The 26,178-nt window shown below is 32.5% G+C and overlaps 1 protein-coding gene across 1 annotated transcript; it reads left to right on the forward strand.

The window, feature by feature from the left end:
- Positions 1-12,012: 12,012 nt before the first annotated feature.
- On the forward strand, positions 12,013-23,821 carry LOC124363401 (4-nitrophenylphosphatase-like). The gene is made up of 4 exons (XM_046818651.1): positions 12,013-12,112; positions 18,632-18,743; positions 21,706-21,866; positions 23,735-23,821. Exons 2-4 carry the CDS (start codon positions 18,656-18,658, stop codon positions 23,819-23,821), a joined length of 336 nt encoding a protein of 111 aa, XP_046674607.1. The 5' UTR covers positions 12,013-12,112; positions 18,632-18,655.
- Positions 23,822-26,178: the final 2,357 nt, after the last annotated feature.

The following is a 26,178-nucleotide window of genomic DNA, read 5'->3' on the forward strand; positions in this document are numbered from 1 at the left end:
CGACTTCAATAGGAGTCCAGTGTAACCTTTGAATGTTTTGTGTTTCATTTTTTTTTATATGGTTAAGTGTGTAGTTCTTTCTGTACATTATTTTGTGTGTTTTTTTTATATAAAAATGGATCCTGCAATGCCAAGTATCTCTGGTCAGAGTACCTTTCACACCAACAATGAACAAAACTATTGACAATGATGGTCCTGTGGACCTCATACAAAGAGTTGTTGATTGTTCCTCAGATTCTTCATCTGGTCATTCTGAAAGTGTTATTGAGATCCATCTACTGTTATTGAGATTCCAACTTTGAGTATTACAACAGGTATGCGGCCTATTGAATTCATCAGAACTGGGTCTTTGTTAGTGCCAGTCCTTGGGGTTGGTTCACCAATAGATCTTTTCCCACTCCTACTTGAGGATATTTTTCTGGAAAGGATTTGCAAATTTACAAATGCTTACACATTCAAAGATATTTTAAGTAAACCAACCTTGACACCACAATCAAGAATCAATGCATGGAAAGACATCACTCACTGTACCTTAGCTGAAGACAGTTTTTAGACATTTTATTCAATCAATCAATCAAAAACTTTATTCGTTAAAAGTACAATGTACAGTATGAATGGTGTCAGATACAAAATTTAAAAAAAACATGTATAAATTATAACTAAAAGAAATTTGCATGTGGAAGTTTTATATAAGCTCTGAAATTCGTAAAAGAATACAGTACGTGAGATAAAATTAAATTAAATAACAATTGCTTGAAAAAAATCTATGTTACATTGAGTCTTTTTTTTTTCAAAAAATTCATTAAAGGAATATATTGGTGTCATCACCAGGTAGTCTTTCAATTTATTCCAAAAAATATTAAAATTACATTTCTTTTTTAAAGATAGAGCTTGGAAGATAAAAACTTGATTCATGCATATGATTTCCCTATTGCACACAGGTACAATAAAAATTTATCGAATCTCAAGATTATTTGCAAAACAGATTATTTTTACAATTTCAAGTGTCTTAGCAATTTCATATACCGAGGGACAGGTTCTTATTTCATTATGCGCTGTTTGCATTTTTGCAAAAACAAATGTTCAATGCCCTTGACCCCTGGCACTGTAAACACCATGGACAAGATTAGTTCGCCGTAGGTTACTTCAGTGACAAAATTTAAATTTTTGAGGGTATTTACTATCCTCAAAAAGAGTTATCTCTTGGTGAGGCTATGGTACTATGGAGAGGAAGATTGCATTTCTGCCAATACATAAATGGTAAAAGGCACAAGTTTGGTGTCAAATTATACACATTGACAAAACATTTATTTCTAGGATTTATTCTAAGATTTCTCATGTACACAGACAAATCAGATACCGCCGTAGGTATTACAGGGCATACAGAGAAGGTTGTCCTACACCTTTTGAAGTATTATTTTGGGTAAGGCCATTCAGTGCATATGGACAATTATTGTAGCAGGTACACCCTTGCTTCTAAATTATTAGCCGAGAAAAATATATTGCAGAGGGACATTACGTGTTAGTCAAATGTTTATACCTAAAGAAACTAAAACAAAGAAGTAACTAATCAATCCCCGAAGGCGGACAAGAAGATCACACTCTATGCAAGTAGTGTTGGTGGGAAAAGGAAAGACCATTTATACATTTCCACTGAACAAGAAAATAACATGGTGGATTTTGTGGACAAAAGAGGTCGTACTAAACCTAAACCTCTCCCTATAGTGAAATGTAAAGCTCATATGAGTGGTGTTGATCGTGCCTTTCAAATTATAGCATACCACCCATTTGAAAGAAATACCCTCAGATGGAACAAAAAATTCTTTGCTCACACAATACAAATGATGTTGATGAATGCACATCAACTGCATAAAGGACACTGTATGATTTTCGATTGGAAGACTTTTACCTCCTCCCCAAAAGTAGTTGAATCTCCAGTTCAAAAAAGAGTGAGAAAAGAAGCTCACAGTTCACAAGGAAAAATTCAAGAACAGGAGGCAAACGTCAACCATACCAAGGGAAAGAAGTGCAGGCAGTGCACAAAAAATGGAAAACCAAATGTCAAAACTGATTTTCATTGTGAAATATGCCCAGAAAAGCCTGGCTTGTGCATAGGCCAGTGCTTTGAAGTTAACCATGTCTCTAGTAAGACTGAATGGGTAGTGGTAAGTCCGGCCCCAATAGGGGCTGAACTTGTAATAATCAATATTTATAGCAAAACAAACGGAAACATCATTTGGACAATCATTATATACTTTAAAACTAAATAAGAAGTGAGATCAGCAGCAGAGCACTCGTAAAACAACTTTCAGCATTATTATCACAGCTCAATTTGCGGCCGGCCCCAATATTGGCCGGAACTTGAAGTCGCTGATTCAGGAAACTCGATCGAATCGTCAATACGTCCTTCAATCCTGCCTCCACCGAACAAGGTAAGTTTTTTCAACATAAAAAGTTTTTAGCATACGGTAACCCTAATTGAAAATGTACTGTATACCGTGCCCTAAGCACTTATAGGTTAGGAGCCGGGAGCCAATTTCCTCCATACTATGCACCACCCAACTTTAATCCTCAACCAATTAATACGTAAACAACTGATAAATAGCGTCAAGTCACCTGAGAGTTAAATGGAAAAAACAGCTTATCAGTGCAGCTGGCTGCTGGTAGGCCGCTAGGAGCGCTAGTGTCGCACTGGCTCAGCGTAAGTGATGTATTAATAGCTATGAACTACGGTAGTTCTACTATTTTAAACTAAACAGTTGTTAGAATCTTGAAAATGTAATAAATGTATGCATATATTCGTGCACCATGGTTCAAAACAAGCTACCCGTAAATTCACTATCAACTACGTAAAACTGATTGGAGACAACTTCTGAAATGGTATGATGTATTGTGGTGATATGTTATCTGAACATTTAAGAAGGAAAGCCCAACCTGTTTAGTAAAGTAAATAAAAATATTCTACGGACAGGAGCGCGTCTAAAACAATGAATAAATTTTACAAAATAAATTACTTTCACAATATTTCTTAAACTCATGAGTTTTTAACTTAAACTTAAATATTTATGTAGCTTTTAAGAATAAACTACGAGAATGGCGCACCTAGCAGATGAAGCGTGAATGAGTTAGGCAGCCCTCTAGCGAGAAAACGCGCAGTTAACGTAGCTGGCTAAACGTAGATCTAACATCGATATGGATATGTGTAAAATAAGGACAAAAAGGAAAAAGTTTACACAAGATCAATTTGTAAATATGCAAAATAATTGTTCAATTTTACCTTGCGATACTGTATAACTTTGAGATATAAAATAGATTACACATAGAATAATGAGTGTTCTAATTTGTTGATTGTACTAATGTGGAATGTTCCTCCATGTTTACCTTTTAAAAATTAAAAATGTTATATTTTGGAATTATGGGAGTCCCCCAGCGAAGTGGGAGCAGCTGCCCCCCAACCCAACCCTGTAGAAAATGAAAAGGAAAATTATATTATTGTAGAAGTGAGACGTGTAGTTAGAATAAAAGTAAATCATTCTGCAAGCGAATAATTCTAAGAAATAATGGGCGCTGCTTTAATTTTTCCTACTATAAATTTCTAAAGAGTTTGGTTTTATTCACCTTTTTCGGTCTAAAATGTTACAGAATAACTTACTACAATGTTACAGATTCTTATGACGGCATACTATGGAATAATCTACCCACACCTATCTTACGGATAATTTGGAGGGGGGGGGTGCGTAAACTCAAATTTCTCAAGAATCTTCATTCAAAAAGAAAAAAAGCGATCCGAACGGTTGCCAAATTCCACAGTAGAGAGTCGTGTGTGTAGGCAGGCTTTTAAACACCTAAAACTGGTGACATTACCCTGCCTCTATATTTTAGAGACTTATCTTTTTTTTAAAAATCTAAATGTAATGCCATAAGAGGTAGTGACATAGCCTACACTCTTATATAACTAGAGGCAGGAACAAATACCGTATTGGAGCACACAGAACGGTACTGTTTGAACAAACGCCTTCCCAGACAGGAGTTCACTTTCTCAAATTCGTAAAAAATGCCCAATGCCGAAGGCATTTAAAGCTCGTCTGAAATGAACTTTTGTCGCAAACGCTTTGTAAAACACGATGAGTTTATGGCATTTAACTGGGAGACCCTCGATTGGCAGACTGACTGGTAAAATTCGAATGAGTGGGAGAGAATGACTGCAAACAATGTATGTATGAAAGAGGCTTTTGTGGTAGAATGAATGGAAAATTTTAGCTTTTAACATTTGACGATTCCGATACATTTTTTGTAAAAATGTTTTAGTGAATAAACGATTTAAATAATTATTATTACAGTAATTTATATAACTGTCGAATCGGCCTTGTGTACTAGCCTGCACGAAAAAGTCAGTCACCATTGAAAACTGAGCGCTCCCGATATGGAGGGAAAACATGTTAACTAAACCATTGACATTTCACTTTCCCTCGCGATTTGAATGTGCAGTTGAAGACGTAATATTCATTCATGGTTTAAGTTACTAATTCATTACATTGTCTTAAAACTTGTGTCACCAAATAAGCTAAAAACATATATTGAACAAGTTTTACAGTCTTTTATATTTTGAAATAATATTGGTGAAGACATCAGAGAGTAGCAAGTGAGGACATTTTTAATGTTTGGTTAGGCAAGATTTGTAAACAAGAAGGTTTTGTAAAAAAGAGAAGAAAACATTGTTTCTAATTTGAAATGTTTGCAAGGGACGCTTAGTTTACGCTTAAGAAACAAAACCGTTCAAAATTTAGTTTTATATTAGAAATAGCGACGGGCGCACCGGTACGGTATTACCGTAGAGACGTGATCTGTTACTACGCGTATATACCTACTACCTACTTAGGTATTAATTCCAAAACTACATTAATTAATTCCAAAACTATTTTGCCTTTGGGCTTAGATTTAAATAATCATGTAGTCAAAACCGATAAAACATATAATGTTGATTTGGTTTATTAGCTATTTGTTAACGAATCAACAACTCCAGGAGCTGGATAAATTTAATTTCTGTCTGTCTGTTTGTACGTTATTTAGAGAACAAACTGGCCTACAGACTTTACATTTTTAATATTTCATTTCTTTATTAGTAACATCGAGTTCGGCAATAGTGCATGTCACACCATGGGATGTGGCTGAGCGTTAACGAACATTTTTATATTGTTCTTACGAGTAACTATGTTGGCAACGAAAAAACATAGAATAAACAAGTTTGCAAATAAATTCAGTACATATGAAGGAAACAAGATTTTTCCGGACATTTGACATCGTTCAGTGATACAAAATAATCAGTAACACCACGTTTCGAGATCTGCAATCTTATCTCTTCTTCAGGTAAATGACTAACTTAACACATAATTACAAACTAGTGTCTAGACAAACTATTTTAATCTAGTTTGTAATTACGTATTAGATTAGTCATTTACCTGAAGAAGAGATCAGATTGCAGATCTCGAAACGTAGTGTTACTAATGTTTTTGTATCACTGAACGATGGCAAGTGTGCGGAAAAAATCATGTTTCCTTCACAATCCTTCCATCGTCAAAAACAAACTTCAAACAAAGAATCAGTTCATGTCTTTTGGCATTTTAACACGTGACATAGCAGTGCATGTAATAAGGTTATTTTGTGGGTTTTGTCTGCAAGACTTTCGTCGTGTCCTTAAATACTTCGATGTATCGGTTTATGTATATTTATTATTTATTTATATTTATATTTTGATGGTGGTGCATGCCCCTTCATGGAATTTGGCTGAGCTTTAGTAAAGCCTATCACTCAGTGCGATATCTCAAGAATGAATCGAGCTGTAAACGTGACATTTGTATATTTTGCTTAGCTATCACTAATGGTTCTGGGGAAATTCCTCTTCTGTCTGTCTGTCTGTCTATCCGACAGTGTGTCTGGATTCCGCTGGATATCTCGAGAACGAATTGAGTTATGGACTTGAAATTCTTTGTGTAATTTCATTTCTACATATGCATCACCGTGTTTTATGATGAACAATGCTCTATGGCATTTACCTAGTTTCACTATCCACAGTGGTGGTGTCATATGACTTTTTATACAAAACCAATTAATTTTAAAAATATGATTATATTTAGCAGTTTTACAGTACAGAAATCAATAATAATAACTAGCTACAGTACTGTGTTTTTGTGTTTTTCTATAATGTTATTTCCAATATTAGGTCAGTATAATCTACATAACCTAATCGGGCAACAACATTACGACTATCAATAACGTTTCGTGAATGTATATAAATACATTTTATTATAACATTGATTGTATTCAGCTATGATAAGGCTGAGTAAAAAAGGTTTTTGGACTTGTGGTCACAGCTAGACTTATCTATAGATATCATTTTAAGGATACTTCACTGTATTAGGCGGAGCTTTTAAGTGAAAAATAAGTATATTTTCCTTGTTGAAATATATAATTTTAAAGAGGTGTTTATTTGAAAAATAAACGTTGGTTGCATATTGTGCAATTAACTAACTAAAATTAAGAATATAACCCATAGATCGGCGTTAGATAAAGTAAAATTATAAAAAATAAACGGAGACAATGTTGAAACTGTTACGTTGAGTGAAAAGATCAGGGAAAGCATAAATTATTTTGGTCTTATCCATATAATTTTTATTGTTTTACTTAAACGAATTTCTTTCGAGCTAAACACCAGATGTGTCTTGTAAGGGCAGTGAATTTTCAAATAGACAGCATCTTGTTTTCAATCAAATTGAATTTATCAATTAGCGATTTGAAAAGGATGAAAATTATATAAATCAAAGGTAAAAGTGATAAAAGTGAAAACACAATGCAAAAAATCAGCGATTAGCGGTTTGTATTTAAAGTATTGTTTTATGTAGACAATTGAGTAAAATACATATTACTTTATGAAATAAACAGTGATTTCACAAAAGGGTGTTACAAACTTCTGTGGATAATAGTAGGCTACTCACCATTTCAAATTAAAATACGTCATATAAACGTAGGTTGAGAAATGTCTCGTTTAGCCGTTAGCCGCCATTTTGTATTTTTTATTTACAAAATATCTCTAGAATTACTACAGTTACAGCTACAAAACTTTGTACAAAGATAAGAGAAAAATTATTTTTAAAATAATGGTGTGATTTGCTTCTATATTAAGAAAAATGGCGTCTGTTGAAAATTTTTTAAGTGAAATAACAAAAAAACAGTACAGTTATAAAAAATGCACAAGATACCAAGTATTTTGTAATTTTTATACCAATTCCAACAGTACCTTTTGCAACGAAATCTGTCAACGCATAAGCGAGCGCGATCACTTAATGTGTATGCGAGAGGTATTAGCTGTTTTGCATCACTTATAAAAAAAATTACAAGACGTTAACTATTTTTCAATATTTATTACAATTCCAAGGGCACTTTTCTCAAACGAAATCCGTCACTCCGTTATAGGTACGATTTGAGTAAGAGCTGTACCTTTAGTCCAGTAGGCGAGAGTTAATTTGCATTGTTTACGCACAAAGCTTTTTTTAATTTGTAGAGGAATTTCTCCTATAAAATAAATAAATCCTCAGCTGCATTAATTTTTGCAGAGATCGAAATAGGAGGGATCGAAAGGGTTAATAGTAGTACCAAACGATAAATTTGCTCTCAGATCAAATTAATCTATTAAACATTTACATATGAAAAATAGTTATATTACTATCAGTCAACTATACAAAGAGAAAGAGTTGCAACTTTCAGCCTAATCTGAACGTTGGGTACCAAAACAAATCGAAACCGTCCCATAAGATTTTCACTGAGAGATTTTAATCTTTGTCATTAAAATATAAGATACACAGATTTAGAACGGCAATGAACAAAACTGTTATTCTAATCATATTTTTGTGGCGAAAATGCCAACCTATTAAATAAAGTCACAAACTGAATTATTACGAGAGCCGAATTGACACTGTAGGGCTGGACGACGTGGCATTCAAACCAATCTAGATATTGCAGTTCTTTAGTATAATAATGATAGAATGGCAGGAGTGGTGAAATTCGCCGTGTAGTAGAATAAGGTATGGCCCTATTTCTGCAATATTAAGGAACTGTAAACATGGATGTTTACAGTGTGATTGTCACTTTCCATGGCCTGCGGTACAAATGGGGATTAGTTAGTGTAGTAACTTACTGAAGCCAAAGCCAATGGAGAGATACTGGTTAAAGCCTGTATATGACTAGCTAAAGTTGATTAAAGCCTGTATATGGTTAGCTAAAGTGGATTAAAGCCTGTATATGGTTAGCTAACGTTTGATTAAAGCCTCTATATGGTTAGCTAAAGTTGATTAAAGCCTGTATATGGTTAGCTTACATTGATTAAAGCCTGTATAGGGTTAGCTAACGTTAATTAAAGCCTGTATATGGTTAGCTAACGTCAATTAAAGCCTGTATATATGGTTATCTAACGTTGAATAAAGTCTGTTATGGTTAGTTAACGTTGATTAAAGACTGTATATGGTTAGCTAAACATTGATTAAAGCCTGTATATGGTTAGCTAACGTTAATAAGCCTGTATATGGTTATCTAACGCCGATTAAAGCCTGTATATGGTTAGCTAACGTTGATTAAAGATTGTATATGGTTAGCTAACGTTGAATAAAGCCTGTATATTGTTATCTAACATTGATTAAAGCCTATATATGGTTAGCTAACGTCGAATAAAGCCTGTATATGGTTAGCTAACGTTGATTAAAGTCTGTATATGGTTAGCTAACGTTGATATATATATATATATGGTTAGCTAACGTCGTGTGAATAAAGCCTGTACATGGTATGTAACTTTGCTTAAATTCTGAATATGGTTAGCTATACGGTGAATATATATATTAAATGTTAGCTGACGTTGATTATATATATATATATATATATATATATATATATAAATATACATATATATATATATATATATATCTGATGGGTGGTTTTAAGTGTCAAGATTAAAAAATATGATCTGAGAAAAAAATCGTCACGTTTTCTAATCCTTTTTTTATTCCCTTCACTTTCGTTCTCCACGAAATTTAACGAGGCTAATGGTCGAACTTTTTCTTAAGAGAATTTCCTCTATTGATTTAAAAAAAGGCTGGTTGTACTCCTTACTTACTGACGATGGAAAATTTCTAAAGGATTAAGCAGATTTCTATCTTTAGTTTAGTTAATTTTTTATACGTTAACTTTGTTTTAGGATTTGACACCTGAAGAAGAGACCGGTAATCAGTTCTTGAAACGTCATGAATATAAATGTTACAGGTTCATAAGGTTTTTGTTTGCTGTGTTTTGATGACGTTAACATTAATTTAGTTACTAATTTACTTACTTAACCCTTTGAACGCTAACGTCTGATTGAACGGACCTTCGAAGTTTAGTCGAAAACGCCATTGATCAGCCGTTTGGAAAAGATATTTTTAAAGTTATGTACTAACTTGTTTGTATAAACTGTTTTGGACTAATTTTGAAGTAAATAAGACTATCTTTAATCAATTTTAAAGTTGATAGTACTAATGACCTTGACACAGTTGTTTGTTTTTGTGGTTGCTATGTGACAGTGTTACTCATTGTTGTTTGTCTTTTTTGCTAAAAATTTTTGAAATTGTTCTGTGTGCAGACCAAGTACAGGCCAAGGTGAAGAAAGAAAAACAAAACAAGATATTTTAGTAAAAAGGTGTCCACCCGTTGTGTCTTCCTAAACACACATGTTAGAACTGACATGAACAAATTTGTATACTGGGTGTTCAGTAAAAGCATTCCAATACTTTTGGATTTTGTTCTACGTATAACAATGGGGGGGGGGGGATTAAAAAAACACATACAGATAGATAGACGGAAAATTAAAGGTTTTAGGGCATACTTTCATATGAACTTTGCCCCTCATTTTTCATGTGTGGAACAAAATCCCATAGTACTGGAACACTTTTACTTAACACTCTGTATATATACAGGTTTTCCCAAAAAATAGTGTTAAGCAAAACCCAGAGATAGAGCACTCCTAAAGGTACTTAAATAACATAAAACATGATATCCGATTTTTTGTTTTGTTTTCTAGTTATTATTCTTTTGTGCGTGTGTTTTTTTAAAATAAATTCTTGACTGTTGTAAACGTCTTGGCTATAGACACGTAACATTTTAGGATAATATCTTGATTTTTTTCAAACTACCTGATTGATAAATGTATCTGACGGATATAAATTTGTCATCATACTAACACCTATCCATGGTGTTTTGAAAAATCATTGAATTTTAGAAAACGTAAAATCTGCAACGATTTTAAAATCTTTGAAACCAAATTAAAAATTAAAATCTTATTATTTTTTATCAGTCATAATTAAAAAAAAACATGTATCTACATTTTCTCAGCTATTTACTCTAAAAATATGGCAGTGTTATCCTAATCACATCATACCTCAAATTCTATTCAAAACGCAGAGTCAAAACTTCAGTTTTATTGGAATATTAGAAAATCAGTCGAAACATGATAAATCTAGTTTACTATTGTTTTTATTAATATGTTTTGGTTTTCAAATACAAGTATTAGTTCTGTGTGACAACACAGTACAGTAAATGTGTAAATTAATTAAATTATACAATTACAGTTTTCGTTTAAACAATACTATGACTAACGTTACAAAAACCTGGTGTTATAATCAATACTACTACAAATGGTTGGAATATATGTGCTCATAAAACTCTTTAGTTTTTGCAAGTGGATTGACACTAATTTTTAGTACACCCTGTTTAAATATATATATAAATATATATTTTTACACAATATACTTTTTGAAGAAAAACTATAATATATACTTATGATAATGAGAAAATGCTCTCATTTGAATACTATGTAAGTATTTACAAACTTATATTCTGCTAGAAAAGCAATTCTAGTTATATTACATTTTTTTCAACAATGACTAAACATAGTTTAATATTGTAATGATTTTTCAAATTTAATTTCTGATGTTTCTATGAGGAGTCTTAAATGTAATATATGTATAAAATAAAAATATTACCGATAAATAAACATATTTTTCGTTCAAGTATTTTGTTCTGAAGTGCATTTTTGTGTAAAAAAATGTTTTGGTTAGGTATAATCACGTCCTTATCAAATGTGTTCTATACGAAATGCTAAACATATAAACACTATTCGATAGCGCATATAATCTGCTACAAAATAATCAAAAACATTCAATTAAGATAAAAACTAAGGATAATACAGAGCAAAGCTTAATAGGTTGCAAAAACATCGAAACAGGGTTGGCAATTTTGACTAGTACAGTTGGTCCAGGCGCTGCTAGTGGAGACGGTCGGGCGGCAGCCTTAGGCGTTAGCATCCAAAGGGTTAACCACCACATAACAGACTTATGCAAAATTGAGAGCAACTTAGAGGTTTGGACAAGTATTAAACTTCAAGCATTTACATCTTTTTGTGGTTTCGGTAGTTTTTACGAAAGGTTTAATCAAGGTCGGTTTTTTTTATTATTTGCGTTTCACTGCACTACTTTTATCAATAACAATCTGATATACTCAACTATGTAGCTACTAAATAATCGCATGCGTTTTAGCTTAAATATAATAATAAAAACTTACTATTGCATTAGTTCTTAAACCACACGAAAAAAACTAATCTTACAAACTAAAACATTCACCTGATTACTCTAGTTACCGTCTATAAAATTATTCCACATTGCATACAGTACTTACAAACTAAAACGTTTACTTGATTGTAAGAAACTATTACTGTTGATATTTTTACTCCGTGCTATTCTTGTGGAATAAACCTGGGCAGCTGGATTTTTCCACATAGCTGGAGTGGAAATTTTCAGAACATCGGTAAAGCTACAACAAATATTTGAGAAGAAGTCAAAATGTAAACAAAATACTGCCGCGGGCGATTTTTTCCGATCTTCGTAATCGTTCGGGAACGTTCGGCTATCTCCGGCTTCTCTATATCCACAGAGACAATCGTACAAAACTAGTCGCAGTCCAGTCAGTTATCTATTGACCTACTCAACCTGTGGAGTATTCGGACAGTCCTAATCTATCGACGGTTTAAAGTTATCAGGTAATCTATTCTGAGATGATATTGATGTATAATACTTTCAGTTACCATAGGTTGTGTTGTCTTTTGCTTGATTAGCACAATAAACTCCAGTTCCAAGGTGTTTTACTTTTTCGTTTCTAGCTTTTTCGTATTTTTGCGTTTTAGTCAAAATATTATGTTTTTGTTTTTGGCTAAGAGTATATATGATTAATTTTAATGTATCTAATTATTATGAACCTTCATTACGGTATTATTTAAGTTTGGTTTGCATAGTAAGAACATAGTTGGGTGTCCAACTATTTATTAATAATAGTCATTATTAATTTTATTTTACATATTGAAAAATACTCAGTCCTAGTCGTTTACGACTAATTTTAAGGTTATGATTTATAGCCATTGATACCGAACGAAAATTAATGTCAATGTTGTTACGAAAACAATAAATTTGAAGCAATATTGAAGAATTTTTGTAAAGATAATATATTTTGTGTTGACGAATTTTAAATTGGCGCCTTGCTGTTTGTGTTGATAACAACGACCTTCCGTTTCCGGTGTGCTACCGAGGGAATAATAAAGCGAGAGTACGTGACATACATTTTAGACATTTAATTTCAACATTAGCTCTCTGTTGTATTAATTTGTTTTTTACTATGTGTTTACAATATGCTATTCAGTTTAAACAGTTTTTTGTGGAATGAATTTACGTTACAGAGAATGACCGGTTTTGAAGATAGATATCAGCAAGTGTTGAGAATACATAACCTAATGTCGTATGTTTACTTTCCAAATATACAGTGGGAGAATGCAGTTTAAAAGGTTAATTTTGCATGCAAGCCGCACATCCAAATATACTTATTTTGCTAGAATATTATTATTGATAAGCATCAAGTGAATTAATAATGCAGATTAATGTAATGAAAGTAACTAAAACCCTTTTTAAATCTTTTTATTTGACATACACGTGTTTCGGTTTTTAACCATTATTAGTGTACATTGGTGAGAGGTTACACGTGTACGTCAAATAAAAAGATTTAAAAAGGGTTTTAGTTACTTTCATTACATTAATAAATATAGATAACCCTATAACGTGGAGTTAATAACATAATAATGCATAATTTAAGTGCATCTCGTGAAATATGTGTTTATGATCGTATATTGCATATATATATATATATATATATATATATATATATATATATATATATATATATATATATATATATATATAACTGTATGTTACCTAAACAATAGACTAATATCTCCAAAATTCGGCACACGTGGAACGATTTTCAATATTTACCATATACAAAACAAACTGACCCAACCTCCGTGGTTCCTTGAACAGCTGAATTTAATCACCATACATACAACTATGAATCATCACACACTAAAAACACGATTTTGTTGAATCAACTAACTCGTGTCTGATTCTGATTGCATTTAAACACCATTAAATTTGTTTCCAACGCGTGTTTCACAAGCTGAAATATATATTTTTGTTGAATATGTTTACTCGTGTTATTTTCTTATTGCATTTAGACACCATACAACTATGAATTAAAATTTGCGACCAACGCGTATTTTACAAATTAGGAACATGATTTTGTTGTATCAACTTACTCGTGTCTGATTCTGATTGCATAAAACACCATAACAACTATGAATTAAAATTTGCGTCCAACGCGTATTTTACAATTAGGAACATGATTTTGTTGTATCAACTTACTCGTGTCTGATTCTGATTGCATAAAACACCATTCAACTATGAATTAAAATTTGCGTCCAACGCGTATTTTACAAACTAGGAACATGATTTTGTTGTATCAACTTACTCGTGTCTGATTCTGATTGCATAAAACACCATACAACTATGAATTAAAATTTGCGACCAACGCGTATTTTACAAACTAGGAACATGATTTTGTTGTATCAACTTACTCGTGTCTGATTCTGATTGCATAAAACACCATTCAACTGTGAATTAAAATTTGCGTCCAACGCGTATTTTACAAATTAGGAACATGATTTTGTTGTATCAACTTACTCGTGTCTGATTCTGATTGCATAAAACACCATTCAACTATGAATTAAAATTTGCGTCCAACGCGTATTTTACAAACTAGGAACATGATTTTGTTGTATCAACTTACTCGTGTCTGATTCTGATTGCATAAAACACCATTTCAACTATGAATTAAAATTTGCGTCCAACGCGTATTTTACAAACTAGGAACATGATTTTGTTGTATTCAACTTACTCGTGTCTGATTCTGATAGCATAAAACACCATTCAACTATGAATTAAAATTTGCGTCCAACGCGTATTTTACAAACTAGGAACATGATTTTGTTGTATCAACTTACTCGTGTCTGATTCTGATTGCATAAAAACACCATTCAACTATGAATTAAAATTTTTGCGTCCCAACGCGTATTTTACAAACTATGAACATGATTTTTTGTTGTATCAAACTTACTCGTGTCTGATTTCTGATTGCATAAAACACCATTCAACTTATGAATTAAAATTTGCGTCCAACGCGTATTTTACAAACTAGGAACCATGATTATTGTGTGTATCAACTTACTCGTGTCTGATTCTGATTGCATAAAACACCATTCAACTATGAATTAAAATTTGCGTTCCAACGCGTATTTTACAAAACTAGGAACATGATTTTGTTGTATAAACTTACTCGTGTCTGATTCTGATAGCATAAAACACCATTCAACTATGAATTAAAATTTGCGTCCCAACGCGTATTTTACAAACTAGGAACATGATTTTGTTGTATCAACTTACTCGTGTCTGATTCTGATTGCATAAAACACCATTCAACTATGAATTAAAATTTGCGTCCAACGCGTATTTTACAAACTAGGAACATGATTTTGTTGTATCAAACGTACTCGTGTCTGATTCTGATTGCATAAAACACCATTCAACTATGAATTAAAATTTGCGTCCAGCGCGTATTTTACAAACTAGGAACATGATTTTGTTGTATCAACTTACTCGTGTTTGATTCTGATTGCATAAAACACCATTCAACTATGAATTAAAATTTGCGTCCAACGCGTATTTTACAAACTAGGAAACATGATTTTGTTGTATCAACTTACTCGTGTCTGATTCTGATTGCATAAAACACCATTCAACTATGAATTAAAATTTGCGTCCAACGCGTATTTTACAAACTAGGAACATGATTTTGTTGTATCAACTTACTCGTGTCTGATTCTGATTGCATAAAACACCATTCAACTATGAATTAAAATTTGCGTCCAACGCGTATTTTACAAACTAGGAACATGATTTTGTTGTATCAACTTACTCGTGTCTGATTCTGATAGCATAAAACACCATTCAACTATGAATTAAAATTTGCGTCCAACGCGTATTTTACAAACTAGGAACATGATTTTGTTTGTATCAACTTACTCGTGTCTGATTCTGATTGCATAAAACACCATTCAACTATGAATTAAAATTTGCGTCCAACGCGTATTTTACAAACTAGGAACATGATTTTGTTGTATCAACTTACTCGTGTTTGATTCTGATTGCATAAAACACCATTCAACTATGAATTAAAATGTATGCTTAACACTTGTTTCACAAATTGCGTCCAATACACCATACAAACTATTAGTGAAAACTTGTGTCCAACACGCGTTTTCACAAACTAAGAACATGATTTTGTTGTGAACAACTTAGTCGTGTTTTATTGCATTTAAACACTATACAACTATGATTTAAAATTTGTGTCCAAAACGAACTGAAATATTTGATTTTGTTGAATCACATTGCTCGTGTCCCGATTTCTGTTGAAATTCTGTGTTCGTTATAATTTTCAAAATAGTTCCTTAATTACAAAATATAAATTCAAATTTAGTTCTTCATTAAACCTGTATGGTTAGTGTATAATGTTTCGAAAGAGTTCTACTATTTTTACATTTGATTTACGTATATATACTTGTAGGTACATGAATATATACAAAAATTGTGTTTCTAAGGGTACATGTTCGAATTGAGTCTAAACGATTAGAAATATAACCTCCCACGGTCGACCACGGTTGAGGTTATGGGAGGAGGTTACTACATTCAAAATCTAGATTTGTACAGTGTTTACGAACTAACCTAGGCAATATTTTGGGGGCTTTTACATCAGGTTAAGGCTAACAAAAATGTAATATCAGAAAACATGGGGATCAGAAATGCTTAGTTTAACGTTTGTCTGTATGTATGTGTCTTTTCGATTTTATTTTTTATTTCAGAAACTATAAAAGATTACAAATTTAATTTGGAAAAATTTTCGTTATTGCAGTCTTGGTTGAAATATTTAAAGGTTAATAACTGTACGTTTACAATAATAAGATTGTAAAAAACTTTAAAAATAAGTTGCTAAATGTAGTGACAACAATGTTGAAACATAGACCTCAAGAAACGGCTAGTAAATAATATAGATGTAATCTTTTAACTGTTGTACGGCATCATTTTCGTAGTTTCTCAAAGTAAACATCTTAATAATTATTGTATGGCAACTACGTCCAAAACATTATACCTCACCGTTACCACATTGCCATAAAGCTTTCAGTTCATCGAAAAAACTAATTAGTTACAGTTGCTAGGCGGTATGCGTTGTTGGAGTAGCGTTAAAATGTTCACACATTTTACACAAAATCAAAACAGAATATTTACTCGAAATATTTTCATGCAGATGTTTCGTGTCATTTTTAACCATTAAACGGTAGGCTATACATTTCTCAAAATTGCCAAAGAACATTAAAACTCGTCCCACAATCTAAACACGACTTTATCAGTAAAAATAGTGATTTGTAACATCCTTACATATATTTTAAAAACTGTTTAAATATAAATTATTTGTTTAGGATTTTTTAAATCAAATATAAATGAAAATTTTAAATGCATAAATCTTGTGTCCAGTTTACCTTTCTCTCAGAATTTAAATGATTAAACTAGTTATACGTAATTTGTGAAAAGCATTTTTTATTTTGTACGGATCTAACATGCTACACGTATAAGTAAATTTTAGTGGTGTATTTGCGAAATCTCATGCCTTTTAGATAAAATAAGTATCCTGCATTTACCTGAATTTATTTGGTCAAAATGGGTTCGTTTGTTTGGTATTGCCCATGCTATATAAACACGTGCGTTCGCACTCATGCATACTGGCGAACGTTAAAAAGGTACTTTTTACTTGAAGGTCAAAAAAGTACGTCTAATGAAGTCCAAAATTTAATTTTTTTTAAATCACAGTATTACAAAACCCTTCTCATAAAATTAATAAATAATAGGATAAAAAGCTAAGATATTCACATGTTTTGTAATACAGCTAAATTAATTACTTAAAACAAGATCTCTGTCTTGTATCGCCCTAAAAATATATTTCATAATTAGCTGAGCGTTAGCGAAGCCTATCACTCGTGAGGCGGGAAAATTTAATTTCTGTCTGTCTGTCCACACGATATCTCGAACATTGTGCACGAAGCCTTATTTATATATGAGGAACACTAAGTTCGATGATGGTGCATGTCACTCCATCGGATTTGGTTGAGCGTCAGCGAACATTTTCACATTTGGTCTTATGGGTAACCATGATGGCAACGATAAAATATCAGAATAAATCAGTTTGTGCAAAAACCCAACCACCCCAAGAGATTGAAACATGTGACATATTCGTACATCTAGCCAAACTATCCCAACATGTAAAAACTTAATTTTGTAGTAACTGTGTGTAAACATTTATTATTTAAACATTGATATGAAACCAAATTTAATGAACAAATATCTGGATTTATTATGTGACAAGAATAATATCGAGAAAGATTTCATATGTAGACTTAAATGCATGGAACTTAAATTGTACAAGAATGGCTTCCATGATGCGTAATTTTCGTGTCAACCTCTTTTTTGTATGAATGTCTATCTATCCCAGGACATCGAGAATCAAATAGCTCAAATCTAAATTTGAAATTTTGCCTACAACCTCAGCGAAGCCTGTAACGTGGTGTGGGTTATTTATACCTTATTTATATCGTATTATGGGCGTGCGTTTATAGGTTATGTATAAACACAAAGAACGTTGTAGGGCGACAGCGATTTGGTGGCTCAGTGCCTTTGGCGGGAAAGTTGTTCTTTTTCAATACAATCTTTATGACCACAATAACACTTAAGACTAGTATTTCGCCTTTAAAACAAAAAAAGTTATTCATCCATACATTCACAGCAACACTAAAATTACAATGTCGGCAAATATCAATTATGTCAATATTTATCATGAAGTGCAGGTTATAATGAAAAACCAAAACCAGCCAATCCGCAGACGGCTCACCTTTATCGCTCAGAGAAGACGTTATCAAGCTAGCATTGATCCCAGATTGTTCAATGCCATTCCTAGTTTTAAAATAATGCCTCGTGATGGCGGATCGATCGTATCATACTGTTTACATTAAAATCTTAAGTAATACATCTAAAGATACATAATTAAGTCTAATAGACATGTCATTGTGTTTCAGAAAAAGCGTCTTCACAAGCAAAAAATGGCGTTAAAAGCTTTATCAAGTTTATCATCAGATGAATATGAGAACTTCCTGAATTCTTTCGACACTGTATTGACAGACTGTGATGGTAAGTTATAATATTATAGCAAATATGTTGATTAGGCGTTAACGTGCATAACAATTTCCAACCTTTGATGTAGCTATCTAATGCAAAATTCAGTCATTTCTTCGGTTTCAGATATAATATTCGCGAGTTAAATTATGTTAGTCTACGTTCTAATAACACTTTTGTGTGATGTAACAACAGAAGTTGTATGGAATTGATGCATCTTATTTTTTGCGACATATTTCTTTTTCTTTGTTCACACTATCTGAATTTAAAAAAATCATTAACTCAATGCAGCGTTTAATAAAGATACTGGTGAACGACATCTCCTTAAATAATATCCTTGATCTAAGGATAATATACCTCCCTGCATGGTATTAGCTACTTTTAATTGCATTGGCAACATCAAATTACTAAATGAAAAAATAGCTAAATTGTATCTCTCCACCAGCTCAGCTACTTTGAAAACACCGAACACATCCTTGATAACCATCAACAGTTTTCGCAATAAGAATGTTTATAATTAACATAATGTTTGTATAAAACGTGCAGGTATAATGAATGGGCCTTACCTAAGGCTAAGAAAAGGGCGATAACCTTTGAAAATTCTGTTAGTGCTGTTGTTTGTCTATGAAATAACTTATAATGATGTTTATCTATTTAGAACTGCAACTGATGAGAAATAATGATTATGTAATTTCTGTTTACCTTTTCTACCTTATCGTGATTTCATACACATACGTCACTTCTGCTGTAAGCTAGACTGGACATAACAACATGGTTCGGGAATTATAAATCTTCAAATATAAAAAAAGAGTGTTTGATAATTCAAAATGTGTACGCTATTTCATTTGCATTAACAAATTAATTTAAATTCTTCATAACTTACTGGAGTGATGTAACAACTAGAATAAATCCAAGATATTTAATTAACGGAACTTTTGGAAAAAAAATATGTTATAGTACACCTCGAACACTTAAATTTGGAAACATTTCGAGAAAGCATCCGAAGCGAAATGAGTGTTGGAATATGTGTGATATATCTGTTTAAAACAAATTCTCTCTCACCCCTCTCCACTCCCTACATCGCCCTCTCCCTCAGTTTTTGCTGTTATAAAATGCAATAAAATATTTAATCCAAAATACGATCATGAAATTTATTAAATTAGGAATATTGCTATCGAGTGCATTTAACGATCTTTTTTTAAACAAAACTTATAATAATCTCCAATATTTAAGAAGGAAAAATACGATCCAAATATCTTTTGTTGAAAGATAAATCCAAAAAGAATTCCTACTATAAAAATGTTAAGGTTTTTGTATGGATATTCAAAAATGTATTTGTGTTTAGAACTAATATAATGCCACTTCTGTTGAGAAAATCGTTTTTATGTGCTTTTATGTGTTTTTTTTATAAGAAGTGTTCAAATATACCCAAGTTAACTATTATTATAAATTATACTTGTTATATATTGATTTACATAACCAAATTTTCCAATTTTGCCAAGAAGAATAAAATAAATAATACTATGTTAACTACCTATTGAATTTGTATTAATCCAGTGTTACCATGTTTTAAATGCTAATTCTGAATTTCGAGTCGGTTTTTGAAATAGAAAAATATTGGGTTGTTTGTATGAGCAAAAGAAAGGTGAACAGGTCAAATTCGTCGTAATATCCTGGTTACAACTCAGTTTTCTACTGGCATTACGATTATTGATTCGAGATTTACATTAGAGGTTTTCAATGCATTAGTGCTAAAAATATGGCATGTAAATATGAATAGTCAATATATTTATAAAAAGCGACTAATTTTTTTATCGCAGCACATCAAAATAGCAGTCAAACATACAATTTAGCACACGTCAATCATTCATTCTTTCGCCAATTTTCCAACCTCAACCACTTCTAGTCAATTTCCAGATAGGCTCGTTTCCAAATTTAATGCCAAATACTAGTTTACATTGTAAAATGCTTGTGACGCTAAAAAGCGGTTTTGGGCTTTGTGGCATTTTTATCCAGCCTGGCAACTTGATGAAATGCATGATATGACGGCAAGTGTGCATATACCACCGTCATATGTTCGGTAATAAATTACAGGTAAACCCTGTCTCTATTCTCATACGAAGGTGTATTTCGACCACTAATCACAACTAGACGTACAATACCGAGATGTTTTCAAATGTAGAGATCAGGCAATGTCAACAACTGTAATGTTTTTTAAAGTTACTCTACAAGACTAAAATTTAAATAAGTAATTAATGCGAATTTTTTAATGAGAATAAAGATTACCTTATGGACGAAACACATTAAGATCCCTTTCCCTTCTTAACATCCAAGAAATTTCAATTTCCATATATTGCATTATATTGCTGTTGAAGCTAAATCGGTAGGGTAATAGGCTAGTAGACATTGCGATATAGGAAGATTATCATTCAAGGCCATGTGAAATCTGTAAGCTACCCATTGGAAAGTGGTATTCTATTTTGAACTAAACAAATAACTTAAATCGTATTTTGCTACTTTTCATAGTAGTCACTTTTTTTTAACAAAATAGGTCTAATTGTTTGCTTGAGAGAACAAAAAATTTTAAAACTTTTAATTGCAACAATCTTTAAACGGTTATTGCAAAAATGTAGCCAGGAAAAAAATTGGGGGGGGGGGTCCATGTAACTGATATTTTCCAAGATAGATAGATAGATAGATAGATAGAGGTAGATAGAGGGCAAGAACCCATTTTGTTCCTTAAAACGTTCTTGACCATTTGTTGAGGACGATCTTTAAGCTGTATATGCCAGTAATACTGAATTATTTAAATAATAATAAACTTTTACTAAAAAAAAGTAATTGAAAAAATTGAAAATTTGGGAGGGGGTCCGGGCACCCTCGTTGACTACGTCCTTGGGTTATTGGTCCTTTATATTTTCTGCTTCCTTATAATTCGGATGAGCTCCATAAAATTTATATGTTTTGTTTGTTCTAGGTGTACTCTGGGTTGAGGACGAACTCCTACAAGGTTCCCCGGAAGTAATTAACGAGTTTAAAAGAATGGGTAAAAAAGTGTTTTTTGTTACAAACAACAGTACGAAAACAAGAAGTGAATTTCTCGATAAATTCAGATCTCTTGGCTTCAACGCAAAAAAGGTGAGTTATTAATATACTGTTGTAAGAGTGGTATCACCCAAAACTCCTCTGTGTGCTGAAGAATGGTCAATATTAATTATATTCCTTTAGTATCACATTTCATGCCTGTATTATAATAATCGCAAATAGAGATTTTAAAATCGGTGTTCCCTTGCTTAGCGCTTCATATGTTTCTTGTTTGTTCTCTTTTCATTGTTTAATTTTTAAACATCATGAGATATATGTATTTATGACACTTGCATCAAATCAGCATTTGATTATTGTCTAATTAAACGTAAGCGATGTACGCCGAGCGTTTGAGTATTGCCTAATTAAACGTAGGCGATATACGTCCAGAGTTTGAGTATTGCCTAATTAAACGTAGGCGATATACGTCCAGAGTTTGAGTATTGTCTAATTAAACGTAAGCGATGTACGCCGAGCGTTTGAGTATTGCCTAATTAAACGTAGGCGGTATACGTCCAGAGTTTGAGTATTGCCTAATTAAACGTAGGCGATGTTCGTCCAGCGTTTGAGTATTGCCTAATTAAAACGTAGGCGATATACGTCGATGGAGTATTGCCTAATTAAAACGTAAGCGATTGTGTATTCGAGCCGTTTGAGTATTGCACTATTTAAACGTTAGGCGATATAGTCCAGAGTTTGAGTATTGTCTAATTAAAACGTTAAGGCCAGATGTACGCCCGAGCGGTTTGAGTATTGCCTAATTAAACGTAGGCGATATACGTCCAGAGTTTGAGTATTGTCTAATTAAACGTAGGCCGTGTACGTCCAGCGTTTGAGTATTAAACCTATTATTATTAAATTAAACGTAGGCAGTATACGGACGAACCTGCCCCTTAATAATAAATATTTAATTTAATTAATTGATAGTTACCGAAACGTGCATTGTAAATTGAATTATGTTTACAAATGATATCACGTTGAAAAAAAATCAGGGTTGAATTTGATAATAGTCCGAGATTACCGAACGAGATTTCTAACACAATCAAGTTTGTTAAAACAAACCCATTTATGATTTAACAGTCCTTATACACTTGAAAACAAATTTTGCCGAAGTGAACGGATTTGTAAATACACATAGGATTTTTGAAGGTACAGTTATTGGGCAGTTGAGGAAAGGGTGTAGAGCACTTCACGTTTGCTAGTAAGGGAGGGGTAGTGATGGAATTTCCCCAGGACTCTGCAGGTGGCCGGGTCCTTGACCTACCCGAGTGGAAACGACCAACGAGACGCGCCGTCCTAAAAACTCGTCTACAAACGAGAGGGAGATATCTTCTGTCACTTTCTCTGTACCAGGACCTACGCGCCCGTCCTAACGCCACCCTTTTCCAAATGTAATCTATTGTACTAAGGCAATCGTCTAAACTTCAGTTGATTTACAACCCGTCCTTGTGGTTTACATGAATATTTTATTACGTTCATTATTCAAAATGTATACATGATTTGCTTAGCGTAGTACGATGGCTGGCGTTACGCAATTTTATTGAAGCTAGCTTTCGTCCACAAATTGTTTTATACTGGAAATATTGTTCTAAATGGCATTACTAAGGTGGGATAAGTGGGATAAATCCCCCAAAGCCCTAAAAAGATTAAAAAAAAATACAAGTAACAGTAAAACAATTTGATTGTATACGTCAGTTAGGACTATAAATGTTTTTACTTTGAATTAGGGTTACCTAATGTATTTAAATATATAAAATACAAAAAATTCACGTTTTCAAAAAATATTATTTTATTTCCGAAAATATAATTACGTTTGTAAATGACTTGATTAAACTAGATTTATAAAAAAACCATTGTAATAGTCAGTACTAAACTAAGCAAAGTACAATTAATATTTGTTGTAAGTACGATTATGGAAATAGCTTACATGGGCAGCAATAACTAACAACCTGACCATCGCATCAGAAACACAGTCGATGACTGAAAGGGCGAGTCCAGTAGGGATGTGAATGTGCGTGCGAGAGCACATGGGTCGGCGAACAGAGAATAGTTTGGAAATCAAGGAAGGGCATGGAACATTTTACTTGTTGGTAGGGGAGGGGTGGAATTTCCCCAGGACTTGGCAGGTCCTTGACCTATCAGCTATCTATTTCTAGTCAATATTAATCACCACTATGTTATGGGACCTTTTAATTCATACCGTTTGGTTTCGATCATTTGAACTTTTTCGAAAATATGAATTTTTGAGTAGGGATATTTTGTAAAAAAATATATGTAATGTCATTAAAAAATCCTTACAAATTAAGAATTTGCAGGGGTTGTTACTTTATTTGTACTGTAAAGACAGAAAATACAAGATACTCCTTAAAATCCCAAAATCAGTTTTGGTTGGTCCGAAATTTTTAAAAGATTTAATATTAATTGAAGAATTGTATTTAAATAATTTTATTTACCATGTGACACAGGATTATCTTTGACAATGCTGTGATTTTAATCTATCGTAATAATGCTGTAAGTTATGTATTTAATTTTCAACATTAAAAAACAGTTTTTTATTTCTAACCCACAAACAGGTCTACATATTGTTTATATGTAAAAAACACATACATTTCTTTTTTATCAGAATTTAAAATTAGGTATACTGATACAATGTAACCTTCATTTACACGTTTTTACTTTATCAAAATAAAATGTAATGTCTTAAAATGACTCCTTGGGATAATAAAATAAGTAGGCATTTAGCAACAACAGGCTATAAAAAATACTCTAAGCTTTAACATGTTTTTGTCAACTTTATTCTACATTGTTTTGTACTGGCATCAGATACTGGCAAGTGCTGTGTAGAAATTACATGAAATATATAATTATACTAGCAGTAAATTGTTAATATATAATAAATGTTAAACATATTTTTATCATATAAAGTGAAATTAATTAATACTGAAAGTATCTACAAAATCCACAGTATGCATTCTTTATCTAGTAACTTATTGGTACTGTGTACTCACACTTAACATTCAGTTTTTGAGGCATGTGCGGTGTATACAAGTGTAAGGGGGGCTCTAGCCCCCCCCTCTGAAATATTTGAATAAAACGTTAAAACTGTACCCAGTTTTTTTTAAAGTTAGAACACACTTATGAGACCTGAAAGCTGAACAATTTCCACGGGGATGATTCCCCAAGCCCCTATTTTTGGTGTTTTGGAGAGTATTCTGAACTTCCTAAAACCACCCTGTGTCAGCCTTGCCCCCTCAAAATAATTTTCTATATACACCACTGCTGTGATGGTAAAATGTGCGTTGATAGTCTTTAAGTGTAGATATGTACAAAAGTATATAAATACAAATACCAATCATTTTTATTTACAATATTTATCCAGCTGATCCATTCAATTGCCTAACAGTCCAATCATAATTTATGATCTTATAAGTATAATTATGTAAAAACTGTTGTCCTTAGAGATGTGGACATTCTTTGTTTCAAGTGTTGTAATGTCCTTAACCCTCAAGGAGTGCTACTTATCGCACTGTGCCGATATGTTTCGTTTTTTTTCATATCAACAGACGAAACGGTTCGCTCAATAACGACGTGGTTTAATAAGCTACTACATGTAGGTAATACAATTCCCTATCAAGTACCGGTAATTGCAGGAACTATGTAATGTCCAGAAGTTTACGGAGGAAGAGTTAAGAAGAATTAGTCAGCTAATTTCGATGCGTGTTTGTCTGTTACGGGGTACGTCCTCGCGGCCGACGCTCTGTGACGTATTTATTGTTTTGCATCGTTCTTTTGATTTGTAAGTGACTTTATAATATTGTTTATTGAGTAATTATTTGTTCTAATATGATTGAAACTTAACGTAATTCAAGTGCCCATTAGGGGGCGCTGTTTTGATGACGATTTTGAGTGGAAAATGAATAGCGATGCAAGCAGCACCCCTCACCAAGAGTGACCTCAGACTAATTTTTTTAGTCTAATGTAAATATGTATATAAACCATTTTTTTTTTGTATTTGTTAATACTTTATCTGTCATTTTTCACTTACTTTTATCTCATGATCAGTAACTAAATATAGTGTTTATATTTGAGGCAATAATCACTATTCAACTACCTTACTGCCACTGTTGATCGTGGTAAATATTTTAGTAAAATTTTTGCGAAAAAACATAGTTGGGTTGTTTTTTACCAATTAGTATTGTTGATAAGTTGTGCAAAAGGTTAAGCTAAGTTGATACCTTTTCCTTATTCAGCATTATATAATTGGAATCATTTTTGCATATTTTAGAACTAGGACTCACTACATTTTGTAAAAACCTATACGTCAAGGATTTTGAAAAATAAAAATATAAAAACCCCCCCCCCCCCA

Source organism: Homalodisca vitripennis, chromosome 5, assembly GCF_021130785.1.
Source record: "Homalodisca vitripennis isolate AUS2020 chromosome 5, UT_GWSS_2.1, whole genome shotgun sequence".
Taxonomy (NCBI): domain Eukaryota; kingdom Metazoa; phylum Arthropoda; class Insecta; order Hemiptera; family Cicadellidae; genus Homalodisca; species Homalodisca vitripennis.